This window comes from Pan troglodytes, chromosome 5 (assembly GCF_028858775.2).
Source record: "Pan troglodytes isolate AG18354 chromosome 5, NHGRI_mPanTro3-v2.0_pri, whole genome shotgun sequence".
Lineage (NCBI taxonomy): Eukaryota > Metazoa > Chordata > Mammalia > Primates > Hominidae > Pan > Pan troglodytes.
In genome coordinates, this window is record NC_072403.2 from 118,843,051 (window position 1) to 118,857,481 (window position 14,431).

The window sequence follows — 14,431 nt, forward strand, 5'->3', positions numbered from 1 at the left end:
AATATTTTATCCCAAGGAACTTATCTCTCTGTTTGCAAATAATGAGAATTCTATAGTTTATAACCTATAACCTATGCTATCATAGCTTGACTACGAGGAAGCTTACAGAGAAATTTATACATAAGTCAGGGTAAAACATTAGCTTAGATTTCGCTCTACTTATTTCTCCATCCTTCGATCTAGAATCTAATGATCTATTTTCATTTTAATGGTCATGTTAAACATGTCTTTAATTGCAACTGCTTTGAAGTTAGAAAGTCCATATGTCACATATAAATGCTTGTTGTAGTTCTTAATGATTATTCATTGTGTTCCCAGTTATACTAATGTGGAACTTTTTTTTCCCAAGCCAAACTGTATCCAGCTTTATTAAAGTTACTTTCCATAAACAATCATGGTATTTAAGGCAGGACAGGGCAGACAATCATTAACGTACACAACTTTCAAACTCTCTTCTTCAGTGGACTACCAAAAATTGGAAAGCCACTATAAAACCCAATGAAGTCTTCATCTGATGCTCTGAACAGGGAAAGCTTAGAGTGAGGGTTGACAGTTCACATTTAGCATGTTTTTAACAACTTTTCACAAGCCAACCCTGACTTTCAGAAAGTGAAGTGAAAATGGCAGAATTTATCTGAAGATCCACAATCTAGAAATGGAACCACTGCTCCTTTTGACAGGTGCCATCTCAGTGGCATCACTGGAAAGTCCAGATTGCCTGACACACTGGTAACCAATGATTGGAGGTCAGGTCCCAACAGATGTCTGGGCTTAAGGGAGTTAAGTATATGCTGAAAGATGGAAAGGTCGAAGAGGACATACAAACGAATCTGTTTTTCCATACCATGAGGCTTTTGTGCCAAGAGGCCACGTGTGTCAAAGTCAGGGAATCCCTCCTCCTGGGAGCCAAGAGGAAGTCTCTCAAAACTAGAAGGGAAAGGTGTTTCCCCCACATCAATCCAGCTGCAGAGACATTCTATTAGAGACATATGCCCCTTCCCCAAAAAACAACAATGAGGTGTTCTGTATGCTAACAACATAGCTTCAAAAAAAGGTAAAACAAAATTCTGCATTTTTATAAAACTTGATAAAAATAGTATTTCAAACTGTACAGTCACCATACATACACAGTTATCAAAAATCCACACACTTCACTTGGCATCTCCAGCACCTTCAGCTTTCTGTGCCTGGTCTGTTTTGGCATCTCCATTTTCTGCAGGGCTATTCCCCTCCTTGCCAGCATCAACTTTCCCCTTTTTCCCTTTAGGTACCTTCTCTCCCTTCTTTGCAGGGGCCTTTTTAGGTTTGGGCTCTGGCTTTGGAGGAGCAGGTTTAGCAGACAACCTCACAGATCTTCCCTGTGGTTCATCCTTCCCTTTGGCTTTATCCCCTTTAGCATCCCCTTCAGCCTTTCTCTTGGGCATGGTGGTGGCGGCGACAGCGGCACGACATAGGCACTGGACGCAGGGCTTTGGTCAGTCCAGGGGTCGTTCTAGCCTCTTCTTCTTCTTCCAATGTGGGACATTTTTTTACACTTGAAAAAAGACTCAGCGATAAGGCTCTTCCTATAAGCAAACACTCTAGTCAAAAATTTTCTTTGAAGAAGTCTAAATTGAAATGAAATAGGCATGTCAGTCAAACATTTGTACCCACACTTCTGATTAATTGAAGTTTTTGTTTCTTCATTAACCATCTATTTTTAATTTTTTAAAAGCACACTAACTTAAAAAGCTGTTTATAGGCCGGGTGTGGTGGCTCACCCCTGTAATCCCAGCACTTTGGGAGGCTGAGCTGGGCAGATCATCTGAGGTCAGGAGTTTGAGACCAGTCTGGCCAACATGGTGAAACCCTGTCTCTACTAAAAATACAAAAATTAGCCAACCGTGATGGTGGCTGCCTGTGAACCCAGCTACTCAGGAGGCTGAGACAGGAGAATCGCTTGAACCTGGGAGGCGGAGTTTGCAGTGAGCCAAGATTGCACCACTGCACTCCAGCCTGGGTGGCACAGTGAGACTCCGTCTCAAAAAAAAAAAAAAAAAAAAAAAAGCTGTTTATAATGTCCAAACAATATAAACATACTACTTTATGGTAGAAACCTAACCTGATGATTATGAAAACTTAATAAGAACTTTTTTCACATTTACCTTGTTACTCTTAAAAATCAGATACAAAAAGTCACTTATAAGAGCCTTCTTAATGAAAACAGCAATAGTCTCAAACTGATGACTCTTTAACTGTAAAACACTCATTCCCTGGAACATCCTCACCCTTGACATTCGTGGGCATATGGTACATATTCCATAAATGTTTACTGAATTGAGAAAGGAAATTTATATACATGTATTGAGAAGTGTTTTCAGAAAATGCATCCCTAAAAAATCCATCCTTTAAGTGACTTACATTGCATTTATGATTACACTTTTTTTGGCGGGGGGGGACGCAGTTTCACTCTTGTTGCCCAGGCTGGAGTGCAATGGTGCGATCTCGGCTCACCACAACCTCCACCTCCCAGGTTCAAGTGATCCTCCTGCCTCAGCCTCCCGAGTAGCTGGGATTACAAGCATGTGCCATGACGCCCAGCTAATTTTGTATTTTTAGTGGAGACAGGGTTTCTCCATGTTGGTCAGGCTGGTCTCCAACTCCTGACCTCACGTGATCCTCCTGCCTCGGCCTCCCAAAGTGCTGGGATTACAGGTGTGAGCCACCGTGCCCGGCCTCTTCCACTTTTCTTATTTCAGCATGGCCGTTGAATTTCCCTCCTCCCATCTGACAGCATATGTTCCTGTTTCTTTAGTTGCTTCATAGGGCCTTTACCATTCCTTCTCCTACTTGTAATAGAGATAACAATTGAGCTAGTTTGGCCAGGTGTGGTGGCTCACACCTGTAATCCCAACACTTTGGGAGGCCAAGGTGGGCAGATCACTTGAGGTCAGGAGTTCAAGACCAGCCTGGCCAACATGGTGAAACCCCGTCTCTACTAAAAATACAAAAATTAGCAGATGTGATGACGCTACTCAGGAGGCTGAGACAGGAGAATTGCTTGAACCTGAGAGGCGGAGAATGCAGTGAGCCAAGACTGTGCCAAGCACTCCAGCCTAGGTGACAGAGTAAGACTTTGAGACTTCATCTCAAAAAAAAAAAAAAAAAAGTTGAGCTAGTTAGAGATGCAAACATCCAGAATCAGGGTGTATCAGTCGCACCATCTCCTCTTCACCATCTCGTACAGTGCTCTTCTGAGAAGACACTTGCATATATATTGTTTTTAAACTCTGATTTTGGCTTCACTGGCTTACTAACTTCATCTTCTATGGATGATTTTGTTGAGATACTATGTATTTTTTAAAAAGTATTTGTTGGCTGCTCATGGTGGCTCACGCCTGTAATCCCAGCATTTTGGGAGGCTGAGGTGGGCAGATCACCTGAGGTCGGGAGCTCGAGACCAGCCTGACCAACATGAAGAAACCCCATCTCTACTAAAAAATACAAAATTAGCTGGGTGTCATGGTGCATGCCTGTAATCGCAGCTACTCAGGAGGCTGAGGCAGGAGGATCGCTTGAACCTGGGAGGTGGAGGTTGTGGTGAGCCGAGATCGCATCATTGCACTTCAGCCTAGGCAACAAGAGCAAAACTCTGTCGCAAAAAAAAAAAAAAGTGTTTGTTGATTAACAGTTTGTTAAAATCATAAATGCAATGTAAGTTACTTAAAGGATGGATTTTTTAGGGATGCATTTTCTGAAAACACTTCTCAATACATGTATATAAATTTCCTTTCTCAATTCAGTAAGCATTTAGAGACCGTCCTGACCAACATGGTGAAACCCTGTCTCTATTAAAAATACAAAAAAATTAGCTCAGTATGGTGGCACGTGCCTGTAGTCCCAGCTACTTGGGAGGCTGAGGCAGGAGAATCGCTTGAACTGGGGAGGTGGAGGTTGCAGTAAGCCGAGATCTCACCACTGCACTCCAGCCTGGTGACAGAGCGAGACTCCATCTCAAAAAAATAAATAAATAAATAAATAAATAACTGGAGGATTGGCCGGGCACGGTGACTCACATCTGTAATCCCAGCACTTTGGGAGGCTGGCTCAGATGGATTACTTGAGGTCAGGAGTTCAAGACCAGCCTAGCCAACATGGTGAAACCCCGTCTCTACTAAAAGTACAAAAATTAGCTGGGCGTGGTGGCGGGCACCTGTAGTCCTGGCTACTCGGGAGGCTGAGGCATGAGAATTGCTTGAACCCGGGAGGTGGAGGTTGCAGTGAGCCAAGATTGTGCCACTGCACTCCAGCCTGGGCAACAGAGTGAAACTCTGTCGCATAAAAAAGAAAACAAAGTCAGAGAAAAATATGTACCCTTTATAAGCAGGCAAAAACTGAACAACATGTGATTAAATTGTTAAGAACAGCAGGGGAATTATTATTACAAAATACAGATAGTGGTAAATACAGACAGTAATACAAACATGACTCACTGCAGCCTCGACCTCCTGGGCTGAACCAATCCTCCCACCTCAGCCTTCCAAGTAGCTGGGACTACAGGCACATGCCACCACATCTGGCCAATTTTTAAATTTTTTGTAGAGACAGGTGTCAACATATTGCCAAGGCTGGTCTTGAACCCCTGGGCTCAAGCGATCCTCCCACCTCCACTTTTCAAAGTGCTGGGATTACAAACATGAGTCACTGTGCCTGGCCTCATGCTGCACTTTCTAATTGTGCTGGTGATAATAATAATGGTAGTAATGAGGGTGATGATAAAACTAACTAGCATGTGTTCCATGTTCACAATATACCACTCACAGGTCTATATGCTCTAGACTCACAGCAGGCCGTGTGCTGTTACCTAGTGTGCCTTACATTACTCAGCTAGTAACTGGTGGAGTGGAGATTCTGACGAAGTAACTCTGGCTCCAGAGCACACGTTCTTAATCGCAGCACTCTGTTCTTCTGGACACTCTTGTGTTAGTTTTCTGAGCTTGCAATAACAAACTACAGAAATTTATTCTCTCACAGTTACAGAGGCTAAAAATACAAAATCCAGCAGGGCCATGCTCTCTCCAGGGGCTCTAAGGGAAAATTATTCTTCGCCTCTTCCAGCTGCTGGTAGCTGCCTTGGCATTTCTTTTTTTTTTTTTCCTTTGAGACAGAGTCTTGCACTCTCGCCCAGGCTGGAGTGCAATGGTACAATCTCGGTTCACTGCAGCCTCCGCCTCCCGGGTTCAAGCGATTCTCCTGCCTCAGCCTCCGAAGTAGCTGGGATTACAGGCACCCGCCACCATGCCTGGCGAATTTTTGTTGTTGTATTTTTAGTAGAGACGGGGTTTCACCATGTTGACCAGGCTGGTCTCGAACTCCTGGCCTCAGGAGATCCGCCCACCTCGGCTTCCCAAAGTTCAGGGATTACAGGTGTAAGCCACTGCACCCGGCCTGCCCTGGCATTTCTGCTTAGGCTGTGGCTGCATCATTTCAGCCTCTGCCTCTGTCTCCACATGGTGTTCTCCTGTGTGTGTCTAATTTCCCTCTGCTTCTCCCTTGTCACTGGACTTGGGACTTATCTGGAAAATCTAAGACAAGTTTCTCCTCTCAAAAAAACTTGCCAGATGCGGTAGCTCACACCTGTAATCCTAGCACTTTGGGAGGCTGAGGCAAGAGGATTGTTTGAGCTCAGGAGTTCGAGACCAGCCTGGGCAACACGTAGAAACTCTATCTCTACAAAAAAACAAATACAAAAATTAGCCAGGCACAGTGGCTCATGCCTATAGTCCCAGCTACTTGGGGGGCTGGGACAAGAGAATCGCTTGAGCCTGGAAGATGGAGATTACAGTGAGTGGAGATGGTGCCACTGCACTCCAGCCTGGGTGACAAAGTGAGTCCCTGTCTCAAAAAAAAAAACCCTTAAATACCTTTTTTTGTCATAAAAGGTAATATCCACTCTCTTTTACTATATAAGTATATTTACACGTTCTGGGGGTTCGGATGTAGACATATCTTTTGGGAACCACCATTCAACCCATAAAACTATAAAAAATCAACTGACTTTTGGATATTCCATATAAACCCAGCAAACTGGCTGTATTTTCCTATCAGCTCCAATAAATGTCTGTTGATTCTTTTGAGTTTTCATTCTAGTCAATCATGTCATCTGTGAATTAGCTAAAACTGCTTTTTTTGTGGAGATTCCTTATTTTATTGTGCATGCTACCCTATTATCATAATTGTCATCACAAACAACAATGTTTAGTGAGTGTTTACTTAGTAAAAAACATTGTACTAGATAATATGGGGATCAAAAGGATGAAAAGGACATAGTCTTTGCCCTCTCAAAAGCATAATAATTGAGATATGGTTCATATACATGAAAAAAATCACTATTAAGCAAAAGGGAACAAGGTTGCAGTTACCTTTGCAGTGTGAGTCTTCACTTAAAAGAACTGCTTTGCAGCCAGGCGTGGTGGCTCACGCCTGTAATCCCAGCACTTTGAGAGGCCGAGGTCGGCGGATCACCTGAGGTCAGGAGTTCGAGACCAGCCTGGCCAAAATGGAGAAACCCCGTCTCTACTAAAAATACAAAATTAGCCAGGCATGGTGGCACATGCCTGTAATCCTAGCTACTCAGGAGGCTGAGGCAGTAGAATCACCTGAACCCGGGAGGCGGAGGTTGCAGTGAGCCGAGATTGGGCCATTGCACTCCAGCCTCTGTAACAAGAGCAAAACTCTGTCTCAAAAAAAAAAAAGAATTGTTTTTCTTCTGCCTCAATACGTGAGCATGCTGTATCACCCTACATGGGCTATTTCATCAGGACTCCCTACTCTCCCTCTCCTCTTTTTTTTTCTCTCCTTTGTTTTGGACATGTCCAGTCTGTGGTCTGAATCACTCATATTATTAGAAGTCAATGGAAAAGGAAAAGCAAAGCAGGAGAAGCTTGCAGCAGAACAGCAGAGTGAGCAATAGCTATCATTATTCTCTCTACCTGGCAGGGCTTCTTGCCTCTTACATAAAACAGAGATTACTGAGGTTGCAAAAGACTCTGAAATCTGGCTAGGTGTAGTGGTTCATGCCTATAATCTCAGCACTTTGGGAGACTGAGGCAGGGAGGATCATTTGAGTGCAAGAGTTCACAACCAGCCTGGGCAACATAGTGAGATCCCATCTCTAACGAAAAATTTTAAAAATTAGCTGGATGTGGTGGTGTGTACCTATAGTCCCAGCTACTCAGGAGGCTGAGCTGGGAGGATTGCTTGAGCCCAGGAGGTCGAGGCTGTAGTGAGCTGTGATGGTCCAACAGCACTTTAGCCTAGGTGACAAAGTAAGACACTGTCTCAAAAAAAAGACTAAAAAAAAAAAAAATCTGAACTCTTTCCCAGAAGTTGATTGCCAGGCTGAGAATTCTGAAGGAACGTAAGACAAATAAATAACATTAATTTCTTATCCATGAAAAGAGCAAAAGGTTAAGAAAATTAATAAAAGAAAATATGAGCATAAAATTTGGATTAAGGAGATATTTTTAGCCTTTCAGTTGTTTTCAGACAATTTTGTAGTAGCTTTAACTTAGCTAATCCTTGGATGGATTACTACATAAAAAATTTTAAGTGGTTTACAGAATAGGGTGTCCAATACAATCTATTTTTGACAAAAAGAAATAGATATGCACAAAAAGGAATGTCAGCTGTCAGCTGCTATCCCAAGTGCTCTGATTTTAGTTTTTACTTTCTTCTTCTATAGTAAGCACATTTTCTATATGGAATATATACTACTTTAATAATTTTTAAAATATAATGTTTAGTCTAATTTAAAAATATGTTAACTTATGACCATTGTGCCCATGTCATGCACTCTATAGAAATTATATTAGGCCAGGTGTGGTGGCTCATGCCTGTAATCCCAGCACTTTGGGAGGCTGAAGTGGGCAGATCACCTGAGGTCAGGAGTTCGAGACCACCCTGGCCAACGTGGTGAAACCCTGTCTCTACTAAAAATACAAAAATTAGCCGGGTGTGGTGGCATGAGCCTGTAATCCCCGCTACTCAGGAGGCTGAGACAGGAGAATTGCTTGAACCTGGAAGGCAAAGGTTGCAGTGAGCCGAGATCATGCCATTGCACTCCAGCCTGGGCAACAACAGCAAGACTCTGTCTCAAAAAAAAAAAAAAAAAGAAAGCATGTTTACTACACAATGTCACACCTGTGAACCAGCAGGAGAGAGACCCTGAATTGGGGAGATGGAAGATAAGGTCAATCTCTGAAATAGAAAATAGTGGAATTCCTTTAAAATAACATCCTATACAGAAAGATCATTGGCCAATTATTTTGGTGGGACCGAACTAGCTCCCAAGTTGTTTCTTGAATTATAGGAAGTTATGTCTCAGGAAGACATGGACTGAAAAAGAGCTCAGACAAGATTAGAAGAGGGGACCCCTTGGCCACTCCCGTGCTTTCCTGAGCTTGCATTATTAGTTCTATTTTCAACCACAGTTTCTTCGCAGCCACTATTCCATGGATCAGGTGGAAGTTTTCGTTAAATGAGAAAGCATAACCCATAAATCCACTAAACTGGGCTCACATCAGCTATAAGTGGTCAAAATGCACTGAGGGGCTACAGGAGGGTGCCGCCCATCCCCCTGTGAGTTGAGGCCTCTCCAACAGCACACCTGACACAGGCACCATGGCCCTCAGTTGTGCCAGATAATATGAGGATCATATTACGTACTAGACAATATGAGGGTCATATTATGTACTAGATAATATGAGGATCATATTATCTAGTACAGCTCATGGGGGTGAGTGCCAAGAGTCAAAACAAACACTGAATATTAGCAAAGCAAATTAGCAAAGCAGAATATTAGCAAAGCAGAATTTATATTTTTAGATAAATATAAATAGATATTTTAATATCTTCTTACCGTGCTCCAAGGAAGTGTTGGGGGCCCCATGCTCACACCCCACTTTGAAGAACTCTGGTGAAGAGTAGGAATGGAGGCAAACATTTCAAAAGCTTCACATAAATGTTTACATAATCCCATCAACTACTCCATGGGGTAGATCAGGACAGTCTCACTGAAAACAAAGGTTCATAGAGGGAAAGAAAATTGCCACAGTCCCATAATTAATTAACCAGGGCACAATTGAAATCCCAAATGTCCCTGCCTAACCCTGCATCCCGGGTCCCATCTCACAGGAGGTCCCTGCCAGGTGGGTTGGCCCAGGAAGACTTTGCCGGTGAGGAAGCCCCGAACTGGGTAAATTGCAGGGCAGAGGGCAGGAGCAGACGGAAAGCAATAGAAAGGAGGAGTTGCTGGCTTGGGGAAATGAAGAGTTTGTGGAGATGAAGGGGAAGTCCGTGTTTGAGCTAGCTACCAGTGAGCCTGCGGGAGGAAGTGCCCAGCACACAGCAAGAAACCAGCAGTCAGGTCAGGCATGCAGATATAGAAGTGGGAGTCTTCTGGGTGGAGTTAAAACCAAAGACATATAAGAGAAACATGGGCCGGGCACGGTGGCTCACGCCTGTAATCCCAGCACTTTGGGAGGCCGAGGTGGGCAGATCACAAGGTCAGGAGTTCGAGACCAGCCTGGCCAACATGGTAAAACCCCGTCTCTACTAAAAAAAAAATACAAAAATGGCTGCGCACGGTGGCTCACGCCTGTAATCCCAGCACTTTGGGAGGCCGAGGCAGGCAGATTGCCTGAGCTCAGGAGTTCATGACCAGCCTGGGCAACACAGTGAAACTCCATCTCTACTAAAATACAAAAAATTAGCTGGGCATGGCAGCGTGCACCTGTAGTCCCAGCTACTTGGGAAGCTGAGGCGGGAGAATTGCTTGAACCTGGGAGGCGGAGGTTGCAGTGAGCCAAGATCGCACCACTGCACTCCAGCCTGGGTGACAGAGCAAGACTCCATCTCAAAAAAAACAAAAACAAAAATTAGCCGGGCATGGTGGTGCACGCCTGTGATCCTAGCTACTTAAGAGGCTGAGGCAGGAGAACTGCTTGAACCTGGGAGAAGGAGGTTGCAGTGAGCCGAGATCATGCCACTGCACTCTAGCCTGGGTGACAGAGCAAGACTCTGTCTCAAAAAAAAAAAAAAAAAAAGAGAGAGAGAAACATGAAGAGAGGAAGGAGATGGAGGGAGCCAACAAAGACACGTTTATGTGTAACATGGAGTCACCCACAGTTGCAGTAAATCCCCGGTCAAACCAAAACTAAATAGGTCACGCATCAACACATACATAACATAACTGCAACAGAATTAGCCACAAAAAAATGCATAAACCTAATTATTTATTCAGGCACCCCACACAAATCTTATCATTGCTGAATTTTTATCACATGCCTAAAAAAATGAAATATTCAGTAGTGAAAGGTGAGCAGTAGCAAAACGATTACCTATAACAGCACTAAATTAAACAAAATTCTAATAAACAATAGCAGCAATTGAAACCCTGAATGATTAGTCATTTTAGGAACACATGTCTTTGCAGATTGAAATTTTTCACAACAGAAGGGGAGCCTGTTTTTTTTTTCTCAACTAAGCAGCAAAACCCATGGAGTTTCTGCTTCTCCAGTGAGAGGGTGCTGACCTGGCAGCTGATCCAACAGATCTGAACTGAGGGAGCCATTTACCCACTGCAGAAGGATGTGTTGGCTTTCTCAGGTCACGTGACCACTCCTAACCAGAGACACCGGACAAATTCAGTGTTTTAGAAGACATGGAGTTAGGGCTTTAAATTTGCAGAGACTTTAAGGAGATTTTGGAGGGCCATCCTAGTGGACTCAGGGGATGTTCTGAATTTTTTGGAACTTACCTTTGTTTATTATCCCAACTCTCAGTTGAGGTCAGAGCAAATATGAATTGAAGGTACCCAGCTCTTTTCCTATTGTGATGCCTGAAATGCCACTATTTTAGAGTCTCCTTTTGGCTCTGGAGACTTGCTTGTTGAACTATTGCACCTTAATTACATATTACTGTTCATCTGAACTTAGTGAGAGGAAGATCTGGTGGAAAGAATTCTTATGGGACATCAGTATTAGACAGCCACCCAAAAGTGGTAAACGAAAGAGAGATAGCAAGATGAATCCTGAAGGGAAAGCTAAGAGGGCCTCATAGCAAACTTTCCTACTTACAGTTTTCCTTGAGTCTGGATAATCACTCTAGATAATGGATTCACCTCTAGCTTATACCTATTCCAAACTATCACTTCTTAGTAGATCAGATAGACTCTTGGTAAAGACTCAAATGGGGAGAGGTGCCGGCAGAGCTGGAGAAGTCAGTACTTCTTGCAGCAGAGCTGAAAATAATGCAGTCTCACTAAGCCAGGGAAGACCTCACAGACAGCCAACAACACTTGTATCTGTGTTGGCTTCTGTGGCTTCCTTTTAAATGTAATAATGGGTTAGTCCTTCTCCCTTCTGTCCCTCTTCCTGATTCTGAGCATCTGATGAAGAAATGAACATGGCTAGAAACTGACTGGCCTTGTGCTAAATCTTGAGGTATCTAAGGGATCTTTGAGGGACAGAACCCACCTCCACCAATGGTGGCTTTTGAGAGGTTTGGTTCAGTTACCAGGTATTTAGGAGAATCTCACTAAAACCAGGAATTCTGTGTCATACAGTACGCTGTTGTAAATGCTCTGTAATTTGTTGGAAATTGTGTCAGCACTGAAAGTTAATTGCCAGATGTTTGGATAGTAAATACAGATACTGCTGAATAACACAAATACTTGCTTCCTCAAATATGTTTGATTTGGTGAAATGCATGTGCTGGTCTCTAAATAACCTAGAAAACTAGATGATGTATGGTAAAACTTAACAACCAATGAAAGGAGACAAGTAAGTACTCTTGAAGAATCATAATCAAAATTCCTTTTGTTATCTAGTCAAACAAAAGAAGAAATCCTAGATTCTGGTTGCTACTTTCAAAGGTTTATTATGAACTCACAGGAGGCCACTTGCTACTGTGGAAAGGACATCAGCTTGGTGTTAAATCAGATACCAAATCCCTGCTCTGTGACATACTGACTGTGTGATTTGGGCAAGTTATTGAACTTCTCTGAACATCAGTTTTCATCTACAGAATGGGTTGCTGAGAAGACTGAATAGAAAATGTAATTGAGGTACCTAACGGTGACCTCATCTAGTAGGTACTTGCTACAGACTGAATGTTGGTATCCACCTCCCAAATTCATATCTTGAAGCTCTAATCCCCAATGTAGTGGTATTTGGAAGTAAGGCCTTTGGAAGATAATTAAGTTATGAGGGTGGAGCCCATGTGAATGGAATTAGTGACCTTATAAGAAGAGATCTGAGATTTATGTTCTGTCTCTGTCAGGTGAGGACACAGCAAAAAGACAGCTGTCCGCACGTCAGGCCAGGAACTGAATCTGTCCACACCTTAATCCTGAACTTCCTAGCCTCCAGAACTGAAAGAAATAAATTTCTGTTGTTTAACACCCAGTCTATGATATGTTTGTTATAGCTGTCAGAACTGAGACTGTACTGTATAATAATAGTGCAGTAGGACAATATTTTTTGAAGTCTTAACTGATATTTTTTTTCCAAGTATTCTCTTACCATTTGACTTTTGGTCTCAGTCAGTCATGCAGATCATTATGTAAGGAGTATGAGGGCAGAAGGCAGAGAAAAGAGGTATAAATCCTCAGCTTTTGAATTTCAAAGGCCGAGGCTTTGAAGGAAGGGAATGAAAAGATAAGAGATTTGGGTGGTTATAGGATAAATAAGGAAGAGTTACCCTCACCTCAGACCAAAAAGATTCCCTGAGGTAGGGGAAGGAGCCAACTTTGAATGCTGGAGTTCTGCAGGGCTGAGAAAAGAAAAGGGAGTGTAGAAAGTCTGTGTAAGGAGCAGTGAGGTCCCCTGGACACTCTCACTGCTTCCCATGCCAGGCTAGGCAACCTCTATTCCCGAACTCTGGCAAAAAGGGAAAGGTCTATTAATCTCTTCAGGGTTGGGACATAAAAGGTTTAAGCAGGGCAGGTACAGGTACGCAAAGGTATGGGTAAGGGACTATAGGGAAATGAGGATTTAACGAAAGTTGGAGTTTCGAATGAGTCTTCCAACCCTCTTTCCCCTCTGACAATCAAAATGTTGACAGCCAGACATATACTCCCAGGGAGAAAATGAGAGGGTACCTTTCTGTGGAAACTGACCAAGTCAAGAAAAACACCTACAGACACTGACATTTGCTCAAAAAAAAAAAAATGTTCGTTTGCTGGCTTCTCTCTCTACAGTGAATCCCACCAGTCAATCAGTTCTTTCCTCCCCTCTCTGACAAACGCCTAGAACTTCTGATCAGCTTTTTGAGTACTTGTGTCTTGGCTGTCCAAGAATTATCAGACATTTGAGGAGAACCACTAACAGGAAGACAAAGAGCAAAACAAAGAAATAGAATTAAAGGATCTTAGAGAAAACAGATAACACAAGGCATATTTATTAATTTTAAAAAAACATTGGCTAGCTGTGGTGGCTCACACCCATAATTCTAGCACTTTGGGAGGCTAAGGTGGAAGGATTGCTTGAGCTCAGGAGTTCAAGACTGGCCTGGGCAACACAGTGAGACTCCATCTCTACAAAATTTTTTTTAAAAATTTCCACCAGTCATGATGGCGCATACCTATAGTCCCAGCTACTTGGGAGGCTGAGGTGGGAGGATTGCTTGAGCACAGGGGGTTGAGGCTGCAGTGAGCTGTGATTATGCCACTGCACTCCAGCCTAAGTGACAAGGCAAGATCCTGTCTCAAAAATATATAAAAATTTCAAATTAAGGGCATGAGGCTGACACATGGTGGATGCTGCACTGTTCGAGTTTCTACACATGGAGATGGAAGCAGAGCTGTGGGATCACAAACCCAACCCTGTCCATGGGGGGACAGAAGATAAGCCTGTTGATCCTGGAGAGCATGGATTTCTGTATGAGCCAGGTTCTAGGTGAGAGACTGCCCCTGAAGATACTCGTCTCAGGGAGGAGCTGGGTGTCCTCAAGTTCATATGCAAAAATCTGTGGGTGGCTGTGTTCCAATAGATGGACAGCTTGTGCACTAATCACCAAGGGACCTACTTTTTGCAGGACAACAGCTTCCACTCCTCATCCCGATGATCTTGGGCCTGGATTCACTTGTGGCCTCCTGCATGGCACCCTCAGTACCCTGGGCATGGAGAGTTTGGTCACTGCCTCTGTGGCATCCCTGACCACCATCCCTAACTTATAACTGGTAAGTTACCAGTGATAATCTGGAAATCCTGAGGACCCCAGTTCTCCACCCCAGTGAGCCTCACAGCTGCTTCTGGCCCTCAACCCCTCTGGAGACAGAAGATCCCTTTGCCCAGGGACCCTGGGCCTGCTGCTTTTGGGGGTGGTTTTGGGGCTGGTCCTGGGGATCCCAGCCTCTAGGGGTCACATGTGTTCAGGAAGTGAGTATCAA

General features: G+C 43.5%; 1 protein-coding gene and 1 pseudogene across 1 annotated transcript; one reads left to right on the forward strand and one right to left on the reverse strand.

The window, feature by feature from the left end:
- Nucleotides 1–1,131: 1,131 nt before the first annotated feature.
- LOC738529 (non-histone chromosomal protein HMG-17) lies at nt 1,132–1,424 on the reverse strand. The gene has a single exon (XM_003311446.5). The coding sequence runs from the start codon at nt 1,422–1,424 to the stop codon at nt 1,152–1,154; it is 273 nt and encodes a 90-aa protein (XP_003311494.1). The 3' UTR covers nt 1,132–1,151.
- A 12,367-nt stretch (nt 1,425–13,791) lies between these two features.
- On the forward strand, nt 13,792–14,218 carry LOC100610722 (trafficking protein particle complex subunit 6A-like; annotated as a pseudogene).
- Nucleotides 14,219–14,431: the final 213 nt, after the last annotated feature.